This window comes from Delphinus delphis, chromosome 7 (genome assembly GCF_949987515.2).
Source record: "Delphinus delphis chromosome 7, mDelDel1.2, whole genome shotgun sequence".
Taxonomy (NCBI): domain Eukaryota; kingdom Metazoa; phylum Chordata; class Mammalia; order Artiodactyla; family Delphinidae; genus Delphinus; species Delphinus delphis.
Genome location: NC_082689.1, coordinates 115,176,493 through 115,195,583, shown reverse-complemented (window position 1 = coordinate 115,195,583; position 19,091 = coordinate 115,176,493). Strand labels below are relative to the sequence as shown.

Below are 19,091 nucleotides of genomic sequence, written 5' to 3'. Positions count from 1 at the left end.
TCGCTGGGTCGTACGGTCATTGTATGTTTACCTTTTTGAGGACGGCCAAGCTGTGCTCTACGCGGCTGCAGCAGTTTACATTCCCACCCGCAACGTGCGAAGCTTCCAGTTTCTCCCCCTCCTTGGCATTCCTGTTATTTCCCTTCATTATGATTGTTGTCACCGTCATCATCATGAATCGTCACCCAAGGGGGTGTGCAGTAGTGGTCCATCACTGTGCTCTTGATTTGCATTTCCCTGATGGCGACTGGGGTTGAGCATCCAGGTTTCTCTATCCATAAATATTTTGGTGTGTGTCACTAGAAGCTGAGCTTCGTCTTGTGGACACATTATTCACCCGAGTTGTGTTGCTGTGGTCTCTGCAGCTTCTCTGCGCCACGGTGTGTCCTCCCTCTTCAGCTGTGCAGTATGACTAAGACACTCCATCCTGAAGTCGACTATGGTATTCTGATGGGTTCTGGAAGCTGGTTTTTTTCTCCCCAGGCAGGTACACCTCGGTAAAGATCACATGTCCCTTAAATTCAAAAAAGACCTTACTGAGGAGCGGCAGAGAGTAAACAACAAATACAAGGTCAGAATCACTGCTAATTCGATGTCATTTATTTCACTAAACATTGTTAATTCCTGCTGTATGCAAGATGTCATATAAGGAGAGAAAACCTTACAATTAAGTTGGGACGGGAGGCTGATAACCAGCCCTCGGTTAACTGTAAATCGAGGCTGCCTGTAACTGTCACCGAGACCACTGCTAAGCAGTGTGGGCCTTCAGAGTCCAGCTAGCAGGGGACTCATCTAGCTGGAAAGCTTCCTAGAAGACACGGTATACGTTTGAAAAGCAGTAAAGAGGAGAAAGGCGCCCAACTTAGAGGCAGGGAATGGCTCCGGTCTGGGCTGGAATGCTGGGCGTGAGCTGCAGAGCACGAAGGTAAGAGAGACCCAGAGACGGTGACCAGGAGCGAAGCCAGAGCCAAGTCCAGACCAAAGCTGGAGGCCGCGCCCTGTGGCAGGAAACCGAGCAAAAGCGAGAGGGAGGGAGGGTGCAGAGCTAGTGGGCACGGGAACCGCGCGGCCCAGACCCTCGGGGGCGGCGGCCAGTAGTGCTACATTCTGAGTGCTCATCGTAAGTGAGTGGAGTCTAAGTAGAGGCACAAGAAGTCTCCCTCCTCTTTCGTCTAACAACGCGTTTGCCAATCCCGTCTTTAAATTCCCTCTATTTTATTTGACTTTTAGTCGTCCTGGAGTTCAGGGTCTCTCCCCACGGAATCTGTATTTTGAACCTAAGGTCCCCCGTCTCAAACTCAACCTCCTGCTGCGGGCAAATCAGACGGGACAGCTCACCACCCTGGTGACAATCGTAGACATCTGTTATTTCTTGTTTTCTTTGATTGCAGTAGAGTTGATTTACATTGTGTTAGTTTCAGGTATACAGCTCAGTGATTCAGTTACACACACACACACACATACACACACACACACACACACACACACACACACCACATCTATTCTTTTTCAGATTCTTTTCCCTTAGAGGTTATTACAAAATATTGAGTAGAGTTCCCTGTTCTCTCCAGTAGATCCTCTCATTTTCGAGTAGGGTGTTAATGTTTTGGTCAGATTTCTTCCGATTTAGTCTATAAAAATGTTTGTGAACAGCATACCTGAAAGCCAAGCTAGTTTTAGAAGTTACCTAACACAGAAATAATAAAAACCACAGAGAGGCAAGAGCTAACACATGTGTGCAGGTGCACGGCCCTCTTACCGTGGAGGCAGGTGTGGGGAGACACTGAGCCAAGCCCGGCGGCCTTCCTGGGAGCGACCAGGCAGTGCCAGCGGCTCCGGGGTAGGGGAGATTGCTCGGGGGCCAGGGAGCAGGCGGCGGGGACACCTCTCCACAGAAGGGACAGACCCCCAACTTCCACCACCCAGGAAAGGGAAGGGATCACGTGCCTTTGACCAATGGCTTAATGGGTTTCTACCAGTTTCAAAGAGAAATACAGTTGTGTGCCTTTGTATTCCATTTTAACATTTTTGATGATTGAAAATCCCAGCTAGATAGAGGAGATCCTGTTTTGGATGACGAATTCCAGCGACTCAAGACAGAAGTTCACCCGAAACGGGTTGTACGCGACCTGGAAGAAGTAAGTAACTTTCTTTATTTGGAATCTAATTATCAGGAGCTCTTTATATGCTTATTTTTTAAGCATATAAACAATTTTATAGAAATCCTTTTACCAAGAGATTTTTAATAGTTTTTAATTTGCTTACCTTTCGGGGTGTTTTTTCTTATGACATATCCACAAGTCAGGCATCAATTTGTAGTTGTTTCCCTTGAAATTAACAGCCTTGTATATGGGCCCCTGCTTCCCACACCTCCGATTTCTCCTCTTGGTCTCCTTTGTTCTTCCCCTTTGCTGCCCATGCCCCTGTCCGCAGGTCCTCAGGGTGGGTCCCTGGGTGGGTTCCTGGCCCCCTCCCCTCCCCTTGTAAGAAGACAGCCAGTCAGACGCCAGAGCTCTGGTCCCAGCTCCACCTCAGATTTGGGACCCGGGAAGAGCCCTCTGAGCCCTCGTGCCCTGGTGTCCTCAAACGTGAAGTGGGGACAGTAGCCACCCCACCCCCTGGAGTTTCCTCTGTCATGTGATAGTTTCTGGTTAAAACCCCAATTTTTAATTTTTTTTACTTAAAGAAATTTTTTTGAAGCATAGCTGATTTACAATGTTGTGTTAATTTCTGCTGTACAGAAGTGATTCACTTATACATATATATACATTCTTTTTCACATTCTTTTCCATTATGTTTTATCACAGGATAGTGAATATAGTTCCCTGTGTTCTACAGTAGGACCTTGTTGTTTACCCCAATTTTTAATTTTAACAACGAAAAAATGCTTCCCAGTCTCCCCACCTCCACCATTCTCAGTTTTCTCTTCTGGGTCTGCACGCCTGCACTGTTTTTACCTCTTTCCCCCCCCCCGCCCCGCCCCATCTCATCTGGCCACACAGTTGTGCTAATCGCTCTTCCACGTGGCCATCCCCCGGTCCACCTTCACGGCTCACCCTCAGCTCATCCTGCAGGTGAATCGTTTGTGTTCCGCCCCTCTGCCGTCTCCTCCATGGCCCACTGCCCGGGCCAACGCAAGACTGACTCACTTCCGATGACTGTCTTCACGTTGCTCCCCTGTTCAGCGACCTGCAGCGCCCAAGGCTCTGGCCGGCGTCACGACACCCCCAGACACCCTTTCCTTCCCAGTCATTACTGACCCACACACGCTTGTGCCCCCGGTGCGTGGGCTCCACTGGGGACCACACGGTCTGGCCTCCTGCTTCTGCAGCATCCCAGCACCCGACGCAGGGTTCTGATTTCTGTGTGACTTTATTCTTCCTCTCTAGACTGTACGTTTCGTTCTTTCTTTTTTTTTTTTTTTGATGTAATAGTCACAGTTTTCTAAAAAGAAAACTCTTAACAAATGAGGGAAACAGAAGCTTTTGTAAACTCATAAATTGATTTTTCAAAAAAATTACAGTAAAAGTCATTCTAATTGGCGAAAAATTAGAGGTACTGTATATACAAGCAAGTACAAACTCTTTTATTCAATATTGTGTTAGAGGTTCTGGATAGTACAGTATGATAAGAGAAAGATACAAGAAAAGTTATAAGTTTTGGAGAGAAAGAAATAAAAAGATCATTGATTTTATATGATATAATTAACTATGATTGTAGAAAATCTAAAAGCGTCTATTGCCAGATTAATGAAACCTACTGAATTTGTAAGAGAATTTGGGAATTGCAGATAAAATCATTATACAAGAATATCTACTGTATTTTCATATACAAGAAATGAAACGTTAACATATACTTTAATAGACATGTAATTTATAATAGCAAGCAAGTACCTAGAAGCAAATCTAACAATTACAAACTTTACATTAAAACAATAACAAAGATCTAAATAAATTGAAAGATATTTATAGATGTCTTATGGAAGAGAATAAGCATGTAAAGATGTTACCTTTTTCCAAATTGATCTACAGATTAAATGCAATCCCAATTAGTACCTCAGTAGGCTTTGTCATGGAATTTTATAACTCTTTAAGTACATATATATGTATATATACACAACATGAACATGAATATTATGTGTATATACGTATATATATGAAAGAACAAAGGCTCAAGAATTTTTTTAACTTAAAATGAATAAACCGGGGGAGAGGACTTTCTCTGAAGGAGACAAAGCTTTTTGACCAAGTTGGATCCTTAAGGCAGTGTGGTATTATTAGCGTACGGATAGGCAAAAGAGAAATGAAACCAAATAGAAGGACAGAAGCAGATCCACATATGTATCGAGTCTTGATATATGATAGATGTGGCATTGTAAATCACTTGGAAAATGAGATTAGATTGTACATTTCTTTTTTTTTTAATATAAATGTATTTATTTATTTATTTTTGGCTGTGTTGGGTCTTTGTTGCTGTGCGCGGGCTTTCTCTAGTTGCAGCGAGGGGGGTTACTCTTTGTTGCAGTGTGCGGGCTTCTCATTGTAGTGGCTTCTCTTGTTGTGGAGCACGGGCTCTAGGCACGTGGGCTTCAGTAGTTGTGGCTCGTGAGCTCTAGAGTGCAGGCTCAATAGTGGTGGCGTACGGGGCTTAGTTGCTCCGCAGCATGTGGGATCTTCCCAGACCGGGGATCGAACCTGTGTCCCCTGCACTGGCAGGTAGATTCTTATCCAGTACGCCACCAGGGAAGTCCCTAGATTGTACATTTCTTGAAACCCAAATCTTGTCTTCCACTTTTGGTCCCTAACCCAAGAAGTATTCCCTATAATGCTGTGTACACCAAAAGTGCTTAATAAGTGCTCATTAAATGGAAGAACAAATAATAACTTGGTTTGGGATCCAACTCTGAAACATTTTTATTAAATGCTTTTATGCCAGGAGTTAAAATTTAAACCTAACATGCACCTATATTTTGTGTTCACAGAAAACCAGGGAATTTCATCCTAATTTTGATCCGCTGGTAAATAACACTTGGGTCAACAGGTTCTGGGCGCAGAGACGGTTTCAGCAAGCAGCACGCAAGGTAAGTTTCAGCACCAGGTTGGAAATTTAATTTCTTTAGTTATCAGCACAGGGAAATTGAACAGTGAGTTTTTTTTATAGCAGCTTTATTGAGATGCAATTCACATGCCTTAAAATTCACTCCTGTAAAGTGTACAGTTCAGTCGTTTTTAGTGGAGTACGGCCATCACCACTATCGGATTTTAGGGCGTTTTTATCACTGCTTAAAGAAGCCTGGTCGCCAGCAGCAGTCGCTCTCCACCCCCCACCCCCTTCCCTGTTCACTTTCTGCCTCTGTGAATTTGCCTATTCTGGACGTTTCGTATACACGGAATCCTACAATACATGGCCTTTCGTAACTGGCTTCTGTCACTTAACATGTTTTCAGGGTTCATCCACGGTGCAGCACGTTTCAGTACCTCATTCCTTTTTCAGGATGAATAGTATTCATCCTTGAACGGAGATACCACACTCTTTATCTAGTCATCGGTTGAAACATTTGGGCTGTTCTCACCTTTTGGCTGTCATGGTGAGAATAACGGCGCTACAGACATTTATGTGCAAGTTTGTGGACATGTTTTCAGTTCTCTGGGGCGTGTACACCTAGGAGCAGAATTGCTGGGCCGTATGGAAGGATGCTGGTTAGTGATTTCTAGAGAGGACAGTGGGGTGCTCCTGTGCCCCTCGGCCTCTACAGTCCACAAAGGGTGTGAGGTGGCCCCCTGGCCTGGCTCCGCTCCCCCCGCAGCTGTCCCAGTCCTCTGTGTGGCCCCAGTCCTCTTCTTCTCCCAGGACACCACCTGAAACCCCATCCCATCTCCCTTCCCTCCACCCGCACCTGTCCTTCGGCCAGCCCAGCCTACCCCTCCTCCAGCCCACAGTCCTGTAAGCACTAGCGCTTGGCCGTCTTGGGGTGCCTCTTGCATCTTATGCTGCCTGTCGACCTCTCGTCCCAGCCACTGGAGCCTGGCTGCCTGGGGGGCAGAAGCCCTCCTGCCCCCACCCCGGCAGGGAGACCAGCGGTGGAGACACGGACTCTGGAGACAGACTGCTTGCCCTTCATTCTTTTTTCTTTTTCTTTAATAAATTATTTCATTTTTATTTTAGATAATCATTTTACTCTTTTTTTCCACTAGTAAATGTATTTGATTGATGGATGGATGGATTGATTGATTTTTGGTCACACCGTGCAGCATGTGGGATCTAGTTCCCCAACCAGGGATCAAACCTGTGCCCCCTGCAGTGGAAGCACAGAGTCCTAACCACTGGACCACCAGGGAAGTCTCTTGCCCTTCATTCTTGGTGCTACTTCTTTTTTTATGGTTTTTAAAAGTTTTTTATTCAAGTATAGCTGATTTACAATGTTGTGTGAATTTCTGGTGTACAGCAAAGTGATTCCGTTATACATATATATTCTTTTTTTTATTCTTTTCCATATGGTTTATCACAGGGTATTGGATATAGTTCCCTGTGCTCTACAGTAGGACCTTGTTGTTTATCCGTCCTATGGATAATAGCTCACATCTGCTAATCCCAAACTCCCAGTTCTTCCCTCCCCCTCCCTCCCTCCCACTTGGCAACCACAAGTCTGTTTTCTACGTCTCTGAGTCTGTTTCTGTTTTGTAGGTAGGTTCCTTTGTGTCATATTTTAGATTCCACATGTAAGTGATACCATGTGGTATTTGTCTTTCTCTGTCTGACTGACTTCACTTAGTATGAGAATCTCTAGGTCCATCCATGTTGCTGCAAATGGCGTTATTTCATCCTCTTTGATGGCTGAGTAGTATTCCATTGTGTATATGGACCACATCGTCTTTATCCATTCCTCTGTTGGTGGACATTTAAGTTGTTTCCATGTCTTGGCTATCGTGAATAGTGATGCTATGAACATTGGGGTGCATGTATCTTTTCAAATTAGAGTTTTGTCCGGATGTATGCCCAGGAGTGGGAATGCTGGATCCTTTCACAGCTCTATTTGTAGTTCTTTGAGGAACCTCCATACTATTCTCCATAGTGGCTGCACCAGTTTACATTCCCATCTTGATGCTACTTCTCATGAGTTTTCCAATCTTGGACAAGTTCCATGACCTCTGTGCCTTCGTTTCCTCATCTGTCACTGAGGAGACCAGTAAGACCTTTCTCAGGGCTGTCATGAAAGTCAGGCGAGTCAACACATAGAAGACTCCAAGAGTTTACGTTGCAGGTGATCTCTCAAGCAGTGCTTGCAGCCTAGGCTGATGTCTGTAAACCAGTGTCCCTGCTGGGGCTTTGTCTGGGTGGGCTCTGCGCCTGTGCGGGACAGAGGTGGCTATGAGACACTCGTGGGACAGCCCCGGCCACTCTGGAGCCAGTCCTCCTGGGTCAGCAGCTGTGTGCCTGGCTCTGAGTGGAGGCTCGGTCTTTCCCGCACACTCCCCGGCAGGTGCTGCCAGTTAGATGTGCCAACACGTCCCCAGCCCGACGGCCCCTGCCATCCCCCCGGCCCAGTCACAGCCCCATGCTCTCTGCCTGGACCACCGCAGCCAGAAGAGGCCTCCCAGAGCTTGGACGTGATCGGACGTTGCCCCTGGGAAAACCTTCCAAAGGCCCCCCATTGCAATTGGAATAAAAGGCGCAATTTTTATCGAGGCGACAAGGCCATACTGGGTTTCTCTCTGTCCTTTAAGCATGTCTCCTTTGTTCCTGAATCAGGATCTCTGCACCTGCTGCTTCCCCTGCTCAGAACTCTTTCCAAGGCCAGTGTCTCCTCATTGTTCAAGTCTCAGATCGAACCTCACCTCCCAGAAAGGCCTTCCTTACGTCGTCCCTGCGGCAGCGGCCAGACCCCCTCCCAGCCCCTCAGTCACGCCCCCGTGTGTTTAGTCTTCTTCATTTGCTTCGTGGTGTTTAGCTTGTGTGCTCGTTTGTCTCCTGCCATCCCACTCCACACACACGCACGAACAGGACGTCAGCTCTGTGCGGGCTGGACCCTTGTCCGCCCCCCACTGTGTCCGCAGTACCTGAACAGGACTGCGCACGGAGCGGCCACCTCTTCACACTGGATAAGTGGCAAGGCCGTGGGCGGATGGGAAGGAGTGGCCCCAGCTCTGGGCGCAGGGAGCGCTCACCCCCAGCAGCGCCTGCTCTGGACGCAGAGCGTGCGGTGTGCAGCCAGCGCCGCCCAACCCACCGCCCGATGTCTGTGGAATTGTCTGCTTAGTTTGTCCTTCAGCTCTGAAAATAACATGGCAGCAGTGTCACGACTCAGATATGCCGAGAAGAAAGACCGTAGAACGAGTCACTCTTCCACTCTGGAAATAGGAGAAAACTGGGGCTCATAAATTGGGAGGGTCAAGGCCAGACGACAGCCGGGTCTCTGCGTTCAGGCGGGTCTGCACTTCCCAGACCTCGATGCCCGTGGCCTCGTCCAGGGCACTGTGACCCTCCCTGGGAATTCCACGTAGATCCGTGGCCTCAGCCCCTGACTGTGGTTGAGGAAATTGAGCTAAACTAAATGCCAAACTGAGCCCCGACGAACAGTGTGAGATCATTCTTCTTTCTAATTCCAGGTCGTGATTCAGCGCCGCTTGCTGAACATGCTGACTGCGATCCGTAACATGCACAGAGACGCCATCAAGAAAAGGTTCAGTCACGGAGGACAGTCCATAGCACAAGGTAGAGCCGGCTGCGAACAGCTGCGCTTCCATCCACATGTGTCCTGAGCAGCGGGCTTCTCTGTTAGGAAGTCAGCTGGGTACAAATGCACGGCTTCATCAATCACATGTACTGGATTTTTAAAAGTGTTACTGAAGTCTAGTTGATTTACAGTGTTGCATTGATTTCTGCTGTACAGCACAGTGATTCCGTCAGTTATACACATATGTTCATATTCTTTTCCATTGTGGTTTATCCCAGGATATTGAATATAGTTCCCTGTGCTCTACAGTAGGACCTTGTTGTTTAGACATCCTCTATATACTAGTTTGCATCTGCTGATCCTAAACTCCTGATCCTTCCCTCCCCCAGCCCCCTCCCCCTTGGCAACCGCAAGTCTGTTCTCTATGTCTGTGAGTCTTTCTGTGTCGTAGATAAGTTCATTTGTGTCATATTTTAGATTCCACATATAAGTGATACCATATGGTATTTGTCTTTCTTTTTCTGACTTACTTCACTTAGTATGAGAATCTCTAGGTCCATCCATGTTGCTACAAATTGCATTCTTTCATTCTTTTTTATGGCCGAGTAATATTGCATTGTATATATGTACTACATCTTCTTTATCCATTCTTCTGTCGATGGACATTTAGGTTGCTTCCATGTCTTGGCTATTGTGAATAGTGCTGCTGTGAATATAGGACATTTTATTACATTTTAATTATCCTTTTTCCTCCTATATTATTTTATCCCTGATGCTGATGTTTCTAATAAAGAAACTCTTTTAAAAAACATTGTAGGGCTTCCCTGGTGGCGCAGTGGTTAAGAGTCCGCCTGCTGATGCAAGGGACACGGGTTCGTGCCCCGGTCCAGGAAGATCCCACATGCCGCGGAGCGGCTGGGCCCATGAGCCATGGCCGCTGAGCCTGCGCATCTGGAGCCTGTGCCCTGCAATGGGAGAGGCCACAACAGTGAGAGGCCCACGTACCGAAAAAAAAAAAAAAAATTGTAAAATTTACCTGTGAGTTACATATGGACACCTGTAAAATGTCTTTCCGTGCTTCTTAAATTTGATCTTTTTCTTTGACGACAAGGGCAAAGAATATTCATCAGAGAGACTTCACTATGAATTAGAGTTTTTTGGAAGTAAAAATAAAATTTTTAAAAAATCGGAGAAGGGGTTGAGGTAAAGAACAAAAGAGAAACTAAAAACGAGACTACACACATACACACGTACACACACACGTTCTTTCTGAAATGGTGTGTGCCAAGGACCCAGTAACTGGTGTGTGGCAAATGCACACACGCACACAACCAGAGACGGTGGTCTCGCACAAATACCTTACGATTCTCCCAAAGCGCTGTTTTGTTTTTCACCCGCAGACGAGAATTCCTCCAGACACCTTCCGGCGCGGGTCAGTCAGGACGATTACTGCAGCTGCTTCTCCGTGTCACCCCAGCAAGTGCTGCCCTTCGCCTTCCCGGCCTACAGCGCCCCCCAGGGCTCCGACGAGCTGGTGGGTGTGCAGGGCTGCGGTGGCCCAGGCTCCATCAGGGTCGCAGGCAGGTGCCAAGGGGAGCCCCGCCCCGTCTCTGCCCCTCCGCTGCCTCCTTAGAGGCTCCCAAGTCAGACCTGCGTCCAAGTTATTGTGATGAACGGGAAACTGAGTGGCCCCTGCTGCCCCCTGCCTGGCCCCTGGGATGCCCGTGCTCAGGCTCTGCCCAGCCTGGAGGCCGCCGGGCCCTGCCACACTGCCGGGGAACAGGGCCTGAGGGCCGCGGCAGATGTAGGACTAAGAGGCAGGCCCAGCCCAGCCGAGCCCTCGGGTGCGTGGGGTCTGCGGGGGCCGGGGGTGGGCGGCCACAGCCTCTAACAGGCCAGCCTCGGACTCACAGGTCCATCCCTCTCTCCCTCTCGGTGGCAAGAAGTGTGACAGTTAGCCAAATGATGCATCGTCATAATTCAGATCGTGGCCAGACCACGAGTCAGGCAGTTTCTTAAGCGCTTCAGTTCTATCAGTTCATTTAATCTTCAACAAGTCTACATGGTAGGTTTATCCTCTTACAGCTGAGAAGGAGCCTGGGACACAAGGTCACAGAGCCAGTAATGAAATGTTGCCCGAGTTCCCCAAGTTCACGTAGTTAGCAATAAAAAGTGTGTTTTAATCGATAGTGAAAGGGCACAAGCAAAACAGTTTTTTGGTTTCAAAGAATGAACTTGCCATTCACATCCTGTAAAATGATTTGAGCCTTGCAGGTTAATCTACTCAAGAATTACAGGAGTGGCTTTAGAAATTCCATGTGTTTTCCGCATTAGAAAATCAAATGACTTAAAAGATGAGCATATTTAGTTCCTAGGAAATGATAAATCTGAGATTTTCAAGCACTAAGAATTATCTGATACTCAATAATTAATGGGTGGAAAGAGTGATAGGGATGCAAAGGGATTATCACTGTGCTGTGGAGCCCGTCTTTTGTTTTTTTAATAATTCAAAGCTTATCATTTCATTTGGTACTTGAGTTAGTGCTGCAGAAATTTCTGTACTGCTCAGGGTTGATGAAAAACAGAATGCTCAGCATTCCTGTCCATAAAGAATTTTGTAATTCATTCCATAAATACTGTATTTCACCTATTCTAAGGTCACGTTTTAAAATATACAGCACCTTTGAGGTTGGGAAATGTCTCATAATTGGTGGCACATTCGCATTGCATCGTATCAGTCTGACGACGGTGTCTCAGCTCGGTGAGCCGTAGTCGTTACTGAGTGCCTGTCACAGGTGGGGCGCTGTTGCAGGCTCTGGGTGATGCAGCAGATCCGCCTGCAGGACATTTGTGAGGTGGTGCTCCGGGATTAGCACCCGTGGAAGGGAAGCGGCCGCAGTGGGCAGAGGAGAAGTTAGGCTGCATCCTTTGACAGAGGCCTCAGCTGCCGTCCTGAGAATCACACCCTAAGAGACAAGGGGGGCGGGGGCCCACGCTGCCTCCAAGCCACTCGCAGGAAGCAGCAGCTGTGGTCACGGGAAGGGTCACTTAGAGGGAGGAGCTGTTCGTGTAACGTGCAAAATGTGGAGAAATAGAAGCATAGCTGCCCTCGCTCCGCGATGATCATGTGTCACTTTTTTGAATTTTCACATTTTAGGCTCCTGGTGGCCTTGGACCTGTTCCAATTAAACCTTCAGAAATTCAAATCAAGCAGGCCTATTCCTTCTTCAGTCTGCAGGTTAGACCTGTCATGTGGTTTTGTTAATTGGGTTTCTTATGAAATGAACAGAATAGTCTTGAATTTGAACTGCGCTATTTTTATTAGTTTCGTTCTATGACGGATTATGCCACGTAGCATACTGTGTGTTTTGCTCTGATGTTATTTTATGCGACGTGCGAAGTGTAGCAGATTCTCTTTTCCTAATGTGGCTTATGGAAACCAGGGTCTTTATTTGTGGATATACCATATAGTATGCATATCTGAAGCTGTCTGAACTGCATATGTTAGAAACTTGAAGACAAGACACAAGTGAACAAAAGTGAGTCAGCCTTTGTGTATGACCACTTCTGTTTTCGAAAATATGCATGCTTTATTTCTTTTTTCTTTTCTTTTTCTTAATTGAAGCATAGTTGAATCCCAATATCTTGTTAGTTTCAGGCACACAGTGCAGTGATTCAGTTACACACACACACATCTATTCTTTTTCAGATCCTTTTCCCTTTTAGGTCATTGCAAAATGTTGAGTACAATTCCCCGTGCTGTCCAGTAGGTCCTTGTGAAATATGCATGTTTTAAACTGACGAACCAGCGTTCAGTGTATTGCAGAGTTAAGCCCTAAGACAGGGGCGAGGAACCGTGAACACCGCTGTGTGCTGGGACCCAGAACGGGGCCCAGGACGGCACTGACAAAGCTGCTGCTTAAACGTGCCGCTTGTCTTCCTTTTACCCCCAGGCGGCTGGGAAGTGCCTCCCAAGGGCTTCGAGCGCCTGCCTTCTCTCCCCCAGGTTCCTCAGCTGTACCAGATCAAGAGGTACCAGCCGGTCTCTGTGCAGAGGTCTTCAACCAGCTACTGGCCTCAGAAGCTTGCCCGGGCCCTGAAGCCAGGAGCTGAGGTGACAGGTCCCCACCCTCGGGAACGTCCCATCTTCCCGCCGCCCTGGCGCGTGGACTAACGTGCTGTCCTTGGTCTTGGCCCAGGTCGAAGCCACCGCCGTCATGGCCCTGCCCAAGCAGGACTCCGCGCCCCAGCTCCCCGGCGAGACCTCCGTCCTGAGCATACGACTCCCTGAGGCCTTGGCCCGGGCTCCAGAGTACGACCCACTTTATATCTTTGTAAGTGACATCAGCAGAAGTCATTGTTCCCTGTCCCTTTCTCCAGCAGTTACTTCATAAGAAAGCAGAAGGGGAAAGGGGGGAGGGGTAAACTAGGGGTGTGGGATTAGCAGACACACACTACTGCACGTAAAAAAGATAAGCAGCAAGGACTGACTGTGTAGCACAGGGAACTGTACTCACGGTCTTGTCATAACCTGTAGGGGAAAAGAATCTGGAAAAAAAAAAAAATATATATATATATATATATATATATATATATATATATATATATATATATATATAACTGAATCACTTTGCTGTATACCTGAAACTGACACAATATTGTACGTCAACTATACTTCAGTTTTTTTAAAAAAAACATTGAGAAAAAGAAGACAGAAGCACTAATTGGGAATATTTTTCTCTCTTTGGAATTTCAAGGGTTAAACCACATCTCACCTTTGAAATTGCTGGCCAGCCTTTATCATTTGGAGAATATCAATGTTTTTGTCTTTTAACAACTCCAGCATTTATTTTTTTATGACAATAGCTTTATGATCTTTTCTAATTATCTATAATATGCACCTGTGTATTTTTGTTTCTTTTAAGTATAGTTGCTGTGCAATATTATGTAAGTTACAGGTGTATAATACAGTGATTCACAATTTTTAAAGGTAGTATATATGTGTGTGTGTATATATATATATATATATATATATATATATATATAATTTTTTTTTTTTTTTTTTTTTTTTTTTGTGGTACGCGGGCCTCTCACTGTTGTGGCCTCTCCCGTTGCGGAGCACAGGCTCCGGACGCACAGGCTCAGCGGCCATGGCTCTCGGGCCCAGCCGCTCCGCGGCATGTGGGATCCTCCCGGACGGGGGCACGAACCCATGTCCCCTGCATCAGCAGGCGGACTCTCAACCACTGAGCCACCAGGGAAGCCCTGTATATATATTTTAAGATGAAAATACAACAGAAAAAAAGTAAAGTCACCCCAGCCCCGTCCCGCGGCGCCTAGTTGATTCTTCATCCCATCTTCGAGCACCGTGGCCCGGCCACACCGACGCCTGATTCCCTGTCTTCTACCAAATTGAGTCCAGTCTCCCAGCGATGTGGGGTCCAGCCGGTTCTTCCCCCTCCCCTGCGTGTGTCCTCCTGTCACCCGCCCTCAGGGGCACCCCCTTCCCCCTTATCCTTAAGGATGCAGTACCCAAGCCCTAAGAGACTAAAGGCCAGACAGGAAATCTGAGGAGGTTCTATGTAAGAACGGAATCATCGGCGAAATGCCACGGTAGTCGCCCTAGTTACAGTCTGTTTTGTAAGGACACGCACACACACACGAACACACACGCACACACGCGCACACGCACGCAGTATGAGGAAGGGCCTCAGACACTACCTGAGAAAGGCTCCTCTGGGAGAATCTACACGTGAGCCTCTGAATCTCTGACAGGGCAGAGGTGCCGGTGGTCGCACCCAAGGGCAGAGCAGGGACAGACGCCTGCCTGTTTCCTGGTTGTTTGCCTTGGGGCTACTCCTCTGAGCTCTGCTGCTTTCCTCCAGGGAGCGGTGCTGTTTGTGTTTTGGCCAAACACAAACAGCGTGTTCTGGTAGCCTCATTGCGGGGTGGGGGAGGGCTGTCCCTCACAGACATAGAGTCAGGGCTGGGATGGCCTCACCGGGCATCTAACTCAGTGATTTTCAGACTTCACTTAGCACCAGCACCCTATCGCCAGCTGAAATTTTACACAGCAGGGCAATATGTAAAATAGGGTCCCGGTTGCTGGGCTGGCAGTGGATAAGGGGCTTTCCTGAGGAGGGTATCCCTGCAAAACCCCAGGTCTTCACAGTCTCCCCCAGACCCACCCTCTACCGCCCCTCACCGCTCTGCAAGTGAGAAAGCTGGTCTAGAGACCGGTTTTGCAGATGTAACATAACCAACATTTACCAAATTACATACTTTTCACATGGGCAGTTTATTGCGTATCACTTACACATCAGTATGGCTATAAAAGAAAGAATTCGAAAAGCCTAAGAAAAGAAACGAAAATAAAAGGCAAGCAATGCTGGTCGCAACGAGTAGAGCATTGCAGTGGAGTCTTGGTTGAAGTTTTTGTTTTTTGGGGTTTTTTTTGCCGTACATGGGCCTCTCACTGTTGTGGCCCCTCCCGCTGCGGAGCACAGGCTCCGGACGCGCAGGCTCAGCGGCCATGGCTCACGGGCCCAGCCGCTCCGCGGCATGTGGGATCTTCCCGGACCGGGGCACGAACCCGCGTCCCCTGCATCGGCAGGCGGACTCCCAACCACTGCGCCACCGGGGAAGCCCCACAGTGGAGTCTTGGGGTGATATCTGTGCGCTGTCTGCAGGAGATGGGGTAGAGGGCTCTGGGGAGGAGACGCTGGGGCAGTGTGGACCCCATGCGCCGACGGTGCAGCTGAGGCCGTGGAAACGCTGGAGGGTCTTATAGAGGCGCGCTACTAAAGCAAAACGCAAGGCCGTTATAAACTCCAGGGGGAGAGCCAACTAAAAATAGAATCCATCTGGCCTTGATACTAGAACTGCCCTCTGTCACTGACCCAGAGGTCGTGATCGTGAACCTTCACCAGAAAGCTATAATCCAGGCCTCAGCTTGGCCTGGCAGAGCGACATACTTAGACAGTTAAGACAAAATAAATGCTGTTTACCAGTTTCCAGCTTGCAGAGACAACTTATGAGCAAAGCATACTGGTCTTGGTGTGGTTCCAGAATGCAGATGTTGACGATCTCAGTAATACAAAAGTAAAATTGTGGAAGAGAGGAAGAAAGGAACGAGAAAGCATGGGAGTGGGAATGCCTTCATTTCACCCGGGGGGAGTTGGAATACTCAACTAAAGATGATGAAACAGGAAATAGGTGGATCAGTGGATCATTGCAGGTCGCAGCCAAACTAACAATAACCATGTGATTTTCAAAGTCCGGAAGGAGCATCTGTGCACACGAGCAAGACCCTTACCTTACGGGGTAATGAGTCAGCAGATACTGTGAGGTCGACAGTCAAGAGGAGGAAGAAGCAGCGTGATGTTCAGAGTTAGTGACCATCCCAGGCACAAACCCAGACCCGAGCCTGGGGTCGGAGGGGCCCGCACGAGCCCCCTTGCTCTTCACCACGAATCCTCCCAGCCTGGGTGAGCCGCTCCCATATGCACGCAGTGGTCTGAGGGAAATTAAAATTAAAATAGTCACGGGCTGACCACTCAGACCTCCTGCTCTGGTAGCGATGGCCACCCTGGGGGAGGTGAGGTGTGACAACTGTTAGAGACGGTGGCATGGCCATTTCCAGAAAGATTTCATCCGCTGCACTTGACCCAAGGCAGGTCCAGAGAGTTGGCCACACGGCAGGTGTCCCCCCCACCCCAGTGCTGTGCACCTTTGACCCCGTCCCCGTCCCCGTGAGACTGCCAGCCCCTCCCCCATCAGTGACTCCACCTCTTGGTCACACTGTGACCAGGCCCAGCTGGGGTCTCTGTCATCCTGCCCCGAATCCCTGAGGCATCCCTTCCCAGGGGCTGTCCCGATTGTCCTTTGTTACCACAGGGGTGACTCCTGGTGGCGGAGGCCAGCAGCCTCCAGATTCTGGCCCTCGCCCCATTTCTGGGGAGGTAGTTGTGCCCAGAGCACCTGGGCAGCTCCAGCTGGGTGCTCACCCTGCCTCCTGTCCTTTGCCCCTCCTTCCGGCACGTCCTCGCACGCTGGGGCATTTAAGGGGCCCTGCGCGGCGGCAGGACGCGTCCCCCACTTGCCCACCCACACCCGCCTTCCTCTGCATCCTCAGTCTCCCCGGCTTTGTCTCACCACGCCCCACCTTTCCCCTCGTTCCCTCCCAGCCCTCCAGCCCTGACCTGGGTCAGGGTGGGGACCCAAGGTTTGCCTTCACCTCTGTCCCTGTCCCCATTCCGTGCGGCCCTATGAGGGACGGGAGAAGAGCTGCTGTGGACACACAGATACTCCACTCCTGACTCCCTCGAGGGGTTATCGCCTCCCTGCTGTTCTGCTGCCTTTACATCCGTGCGTCGTCACAAGAGCTTCTCCGTGGCCCTGGCTGCAAGTCAGCCTCCCTGCATGACTGGAGGACAGGCAGCCCAGCGTTCGTGGCCGGGACGCCTTCATCACACGCACGATAGCCGGGCCCTCCTCTGGGTGCTGTCACGTCGTCTTCAAGTTGTTGGGGACATTTGTTTCTTGGCGGTGAGACTGGGTTCCCGTCAGTCGTGTGGAGTTCTGTGGGTTTTTAAAAAAAAAATTTTTTTTTAATTATTCAAACAAACAAAAAGAACAGAATCTCAACTTAGTGGTTCCTAAACATCTGTGATTAAACAACCACAAGGGAGCTAAAAGCTATGTTGTCTGGGAGAAGAGCTGGGTTTTTGTTGGACAGGCCCCAGAAGGAACATTAAAAGGCTCCACATTTTGATATAATTGCTCTGTGCCTCCATTAGTTCTGCTGGAAAATTAGTAAAAGACAGGAACTCCCTTAAAGCCAGATACTTCATCCAAATGGAGCCTTCCTGAATTAAAAACATCACCAAAACAATGTTAAATGCTGATGTTTCCTGATATATCACATGCCACCCTCTCCTTTGTCTTTTTTTTTTTGTGTGTGTGGTATGCGGGCCTCTCACTGCTGTGGCCTCTCCCGTTGCGGAGCACAGGCTCCGGACGCGCCGGCTCAGCGGCCATGGCTCACGGGCCCAGCCGCCCCGCGGCATGTGGGATCTTCCCGGACCGGGGCCCGAACCCGTGTACCCTGCCTCAGCAGGAGGACTCTCAACCACTGCGCCACCTGGGAAGCCCCTGTCTTCTCTTTAAAGTTACTTTTTAGAAGCTATTCTCTTGTTTCCAAAAGCAGCAGCTCATTGCTTTTTAAAACCAGTTTCCTTATTTAATAAATCCCCCTAATTGATCAAATCCAGAAACAAATACTTTAAGTGAATCCGCGTGGTGTGTAATGAAGCGCTTCAACCAGAAAAGTGACATTTATGAATGACCATGACCACTGCCCATCTGAAGCCACCTCTGCTCTCCTGCTTCTCTTTCCCAGACGGGCTGACAGAGGTGGGGTCAGAGTGCGCGTGCCGGGGGAGGGGGGACCGAAGGGAGCCTTAGCTGACGCCTGTGCTGTGGCAGAGGAGGAAACGGTCAACAAAAGAGACCCCGTTTTTCGTCTCTCCCGCAGAACCCCAGCCCAGGGTTATTTGCCGTGAAGCACCCGCTGACCTACGTGGAAACCTCGATGGATTACCATCTGTGCACCCACCCCAAATACAAGTTCACCAAGGAGTCCCACTGCAGCTCCAGCATCCCCCTAACCCAGAAGCAGTTTCTCCATCACATGGTAAAGCCATCCCGGCTCAGCGGCAGAGCTGGCTCTGGGCTGCGGGGACGGGCAGGGGACAAGGAGGGAGGGTCACCGCTGGAACCAAGGAGTAGAGGGTTTGCTGCCACAGCTGCAGGACGAGGACAGTAACCGTGGCGCTGTGGACCCTGTCATGCCCCAGCCCTGAAGGGGGGCAGGTGGGGACTCAGCACCATCCCCATCAGCCCGTACCCAGCTCCCAGGCTTCACGTTGCCCCCTTTTCAACGTTCTTAGTCTCTTTTTCCTTGAAGGTCATGCCTAATATTCATCTTATCCCCGCTGCAACCATGGAAAAACAGTCACGTGGCGGCCATAACCCTGTGGGATGCCCCCCCCCTCTCTGTTTGGTCCCCAACAAGGACAGAAACGTCATAACGGGCGAGGTGGTGATGTGACAAATGCACAGTGAGGAAGAGGCCCCCGAGATCTCCTTCTTCCCCCAAATAACCAACCTGACCTCAGCCTCCAGGCACCTCCTGGGTGGCCCGCACCCTCCGCTCGGGATGAAACCCTAACTTAGGTGGGTGGCTGTCTCAGCCCTGGCCCCGCCAGCTCCGCCTCATGCCTCTTCCCGCATCACCTTCCTGCCTCTTGGTTCTAGGACTCCAGCCTGATCCCCGTGCTCCTTGCTTGCTCCCTCTTCCCCAGCCCCGCAGGCAGCCGCCCCTGGGCCCTCCCTGGATCCCACCGGCTGGCCTCAC

The 19,091-nt window shown here is 49.2% G+C and overlaps 1 protein-coding gene across 1 annotated transcript in view; it reads left to right on the top strand.

The window, feature by feature from the left end:
• The window catches only part of CFAP221 (cilia and flagella associated protein 221), an 84,519-nt gene that overhangs the window by 50,755 nt on the left and 14,673 nt on the right, over positions 1-19,091 (top strand). The window contains exons 12-20 of the mRNA XM_060015751.1: positions 484-571; positions 2,049-2,138; positions 4,982-5,080; positions 8,607-8,712; positions 10,075-10,208; positions 11,832-11,912; positions 12,681-12,788; positions 12,874-13,008; positions 18,210-18,368. Of these exons, the coding sequence (XP_059871734.1) occupies positions 484-571; positions 2,049-2,138; positions 4,982-5,080; positions 8,607-8,712; positions 10,075-10,208; positions 11,832-11,912; positions 12,681-12,788; positions 12,874-13,008; positions 18,210-18,368 (1,000 nt within the window). The remainder of the gene's footprint in view (positions 1-483; positions 572-2,048; positions 2,139-4,981; positions 5,081-8,606; positions 8,713-10,074; positions 10,209-11,831; positions 11,913-12,680; positions 12,789-12,873; positions 13,009-18,209; positions 18,369-19,091) is intronic.